The sequence below is a fragment of the Condylura cristata genome, unplaced genomic scaffold, assembly GCF_000260355.1.
Source record: "Condylura cristata isolate star-nosed mole 26May11 unplaced genomic scaffold, ConCri1.0 scaffold00041, whole genome shotgun sequence".
NCBI lineage: Eukaryota > Metazoa > Chordata > Mammalia > Eulipotyphla > Talpidae > Condylura > Condylura cristata.
Window position 1 is genome coordinate 5,946,409 of NW_004567142.1, and position 3,455 is coordinate 5,949,863.

At 66.9% G+C, this 3,455-nt stretch overlaps 1 protein-coding gene across 1 annotated transcript in view; it reads right to left on the minus strand.

Annotated features, from left to right (window-relative positions):
• The window catches only part of HAS1 (hyaluronan synthase 1), a 7,140-nt gene extending 6,859 nt beyond the window's left edge, over positions 1-281 (minus strand). Inside the window, exon 1 of the mRNA XM_012733536.1 lies at positions 11-281. Coding sequence (XP_012588990.1) covers positions 11-157 — 147 coding nt within the window. The 5' untranslated portion in view covers positions 158-281. The remainder of the gene's footprint in view (positions 1-10) is intronic.
• Between the last annotated feature and the right edge of the window lie 3,174 nt (positions 282-3,455).

The following is a 3,455-nucleotide window of genomic DNA, read 5'->3' on the forward strand; positions in this document are numbered from 1 at the left end:
CCCGCCGCGCCGCCGCCGCCACCCGCCGGTGCTCCAGGTAGGCGAAGAGGCTCTGCGCCACCAGGTGCGCCGACAGGAAGGCGCCGTAGAGGCCGAAGGCCAGCAGGCCGTGGCGATCGGAGGCCAGCGGCACGCCCGCGGCGTAGGCCCAGGTCATGAGGCCCAGGATGAGCAGCGCGAAGGCGATGGTGAGCGCCCGCCGGGCCAGGCCCGAGCAGTGGTGCGCGCCCCGGCTGGGCTTGGGCACGTCCTGCGGGAGGAGAGAGGCGGTGAGGGAAGGAGTCCTGCGGCCCCCTCCGAAAGGTGAGGCCCGCGGAGCCCCCAGCCAGTGGTTTCACCCCCTCCTTTGTGAAGAAAGAAGCTATTGCCAAGTTACTTTCATCGGTGAGACGGAGGGCGGCAGCGATCAGGCCCGACTATGCTGCTTCTCATCTTTCTTCCCACCTGTCTAGCAGCTCTCAAGTCCCCGAGGGCCACGGGGCGCGGAGCTTCAGCTTAATGCGCCCCCCCCCCCCGCCCCAGAGCGGCCCCTAAAATAACGCCTCATCCGAGGCCCAGGCTTCTCAGCCTGCGGGCGGTGTGGCAGTGAAAGCGCTGGGCTGCGCCCTCGGCTAGCGCATGACCTCGCGCCTCACCAGCCCTAGCAGGTGCGTCATTGCAAGGTCCCCATCTTGCAGATGAGGCCACCGAGTCACACAGGGTAGTCACTGCCCAAGGTCAACCTGGAAAGGGGAGGACCGGGGATTTTAGTGTCCTGCGCTAAAGCTGCCCCGCTCCTCCCGGAGCCCGGAGTCCAGGCCACGCCCACCGGTGGGGGGGCCGCTGGGGGCGTGGCCAGCGCCAGTCGGGAAGCCACGTGACCTCCCTGAGGCTCGCCGGGCTCCCCCTTCCCACTGCGGGGCTCCGGGACAGGCCTGGTGGCCAGCAGGTGTGGCTGGAAGATCCCAGAATCGCAGGAGCGGGCTAGACTTTCTCGGCTGTCAGATGAAGGTGTAGCACCCTCCAGAACCCGGACTTGCTCTCCAGTATTCTCCTGCCACAGATAAACCTGAGGCGAGGTGCTGGGGGGTGGTTCCCCAGGAACTGTGCTGCTTCCTCTGTCACCTGTGCCACCTCCAATGCCAGGCCCACCTCGCGAGCGTGTGCTCAGCGGGTGCAGACCTGCCTTGTCGCCTGAGGCCGGGCCACACAGGGCCTCTGCAGCTCCACCAGCCACCACAGAGCTGGCGTTTGATCTGGATTGCACTTGGAGGCAAAGCCAGATGCCCCCTGCGGTTATCGGAAAACTTTAAAATCCACCTGGGCTGGCTCCAGAGGCATATTCCAGGGAAAACGCAGCACCTGGGGCAGCTGGGCTTACACATCTGCAACCTGAGGCCTGAGCAGGGAGACTGATGGGGCTGGGGAGGGAGGCGAGGGCTGAGGGCGCAGAGCAGGTGGCCGGGTGCGGAAGGCTGGAACTGGCTTCCGGTGTGCGTCTAAGCAGCCAGGCCTGGGCGATGAGCTCCTGAGGCCTGCAGGGTGTCTGAACCACGAGGAAAAGGCGCCTGTCCTGCCTGCATGTTGGAGTGACCGTGGTTCCCAGGGCTGACCTTGGCGCGCTCTCTGGGGGCCATTTCCCCTGCCGCCGGACAGCTAAGACTAGTTGTGGTTATTGATGTTTTTTAAGATGTTTATTTATGCACACAAGAACTGGGTGCCGGGTGGGGTGCTGGGGGTGAGAGGACCCACCAGAGACAGAGTGGGGACAGAACACGGGTCCCCTGAAATCCACCTCTGAGGGGAGCAGCAGGGGGACGGGAGAGGTCTGCCGCGCCAGGGCTCCCTCCCTGGCCAGGATCCAGCCGGTGCTTCAGGGGCTGTGGGCAGGCGCTGAGACGTGGCCCTGGCGGCCTGGGCCTCCCTGGCTCTTGCATTTTAAAGGCACAGGAAGAAGCCAAAGAACAGTGTTTCGTGGCGCCGGGAGTTAGTTGATATTCACGTGGCCGTGGCCCTGGCCGAGCTCCCACGGCCCTGGCCACCCTCGAGGTGTCCGGTGCTGCCCGCTCTCAGGCGTGTCCCTGTTCCCGTGGCCCATGAAACCTCAGCTTCTGGCCTTGTCCAGTTCTGGACAGACTGACATGAGTTAAAGGACGTTCAAAAATTCGTTTCAAGCAGCCCCCTTTTGACTTTTTAAAACGTGAGGAAGTGCGGGTCTTGCTTTCTGTTTCTCTAGGGCAGAGCTGTGCGGAGCTAGCCGGCAGGAGAACGTCTGTCATCAGCTCCTCCGGAATCCTCTCTCTGGCCCTTAGCCCCAAACGACCCCGAGTTTGTGGGGGTGGCCCATGCATGCGGGGGGCACCCACTCTCCAATACCCCCAAACACGTGCGCCCCCCCCACATTCATGACAGGTGACACGCAGGTGTGCCCACATAGGGCGGGGCTCACGGTCTAGAAGGTGAGCAGACACCTGGGGAGCCGGCACCCCAAGCCACGCCGCCAAATGAAATGCGCACACAGCCGCTCACAAGCCCTGGCACAGCGGCAGAGGTGCCCAGGGGCATCCATCTACCACCAAGGGAGCCCGGGCTGAGCAGGGACAGGTGCAGGTGACAGGAAGTGGGGACCCTATGACCCCTCACCTTGCCAGGCCAAAAGTGGGGGTGTCAACGATTTCACGGGGTTCCCCTCAAGCCCCACAGCTCTGGGAGAACCCAGGCGTCCGGCAAGCACCGCTCTCCCTCCCGCCCCTCCCGGCCGGCCGACCCACAGCGGCCCCTCGGCCAGGGCCGGCGCTCACCTGTGTCATCGCCGCGTGGCGCCCCGCGCTGTCCTGCCGGCTCTGCCTCGGCCGCCGGCTGGAGGGGTCATTTGAAGGCCCCGCAGGCGGGGGCGGAGGACGGGCTGACGTCAGAAGCTGAGCGGGGCCAGGGGCTGTGAGGTCACAGCCGACGGCGGCCCCACCCGCTTCCCGCCATACCCGCCCCCCACGGGGCTCCCCCCAACCCCGGCCCGCTGCCGCCCCTCTCCCGCACCCCCTCATCACCCCTCCTTCCCTGCCTTGCCCCTAACTCCTCTCCCCTCCTGGGCGCCCGCCCCTCCTCCCCTCTGCCCCTCCCTGCAGGGTCTCCCCACCCCCCACGCTTCCCCTCCCCCATCTTCTCCCCCCAGTTCCCTCGCCGCTCCCCATCCCGTCCGTTCTGCAGCCTCCCCACTTCCTCCCACCGCCCCCCCACCGGCCCTTCCCTCCGAGCCCAGGATGCGTCTGGCCGCCTCGGGTCCCCCAGGGATTGTCTGGGCCGCGCGGCCGCGGGAGCCCAGCGCACACGTGCGTGGCCGAGGCTGTGACGCGGCCGCGCCGTCTGGACCCGGGCTGGGCGCGCCAGGTCGGCTGTCGCGGCGCTGGGGAGGGGCTGCACGGGGAGCCCACAGTGGCGTCTGCAGCCTCAGGGGGTCGCCTGGGACCCGCGTGACC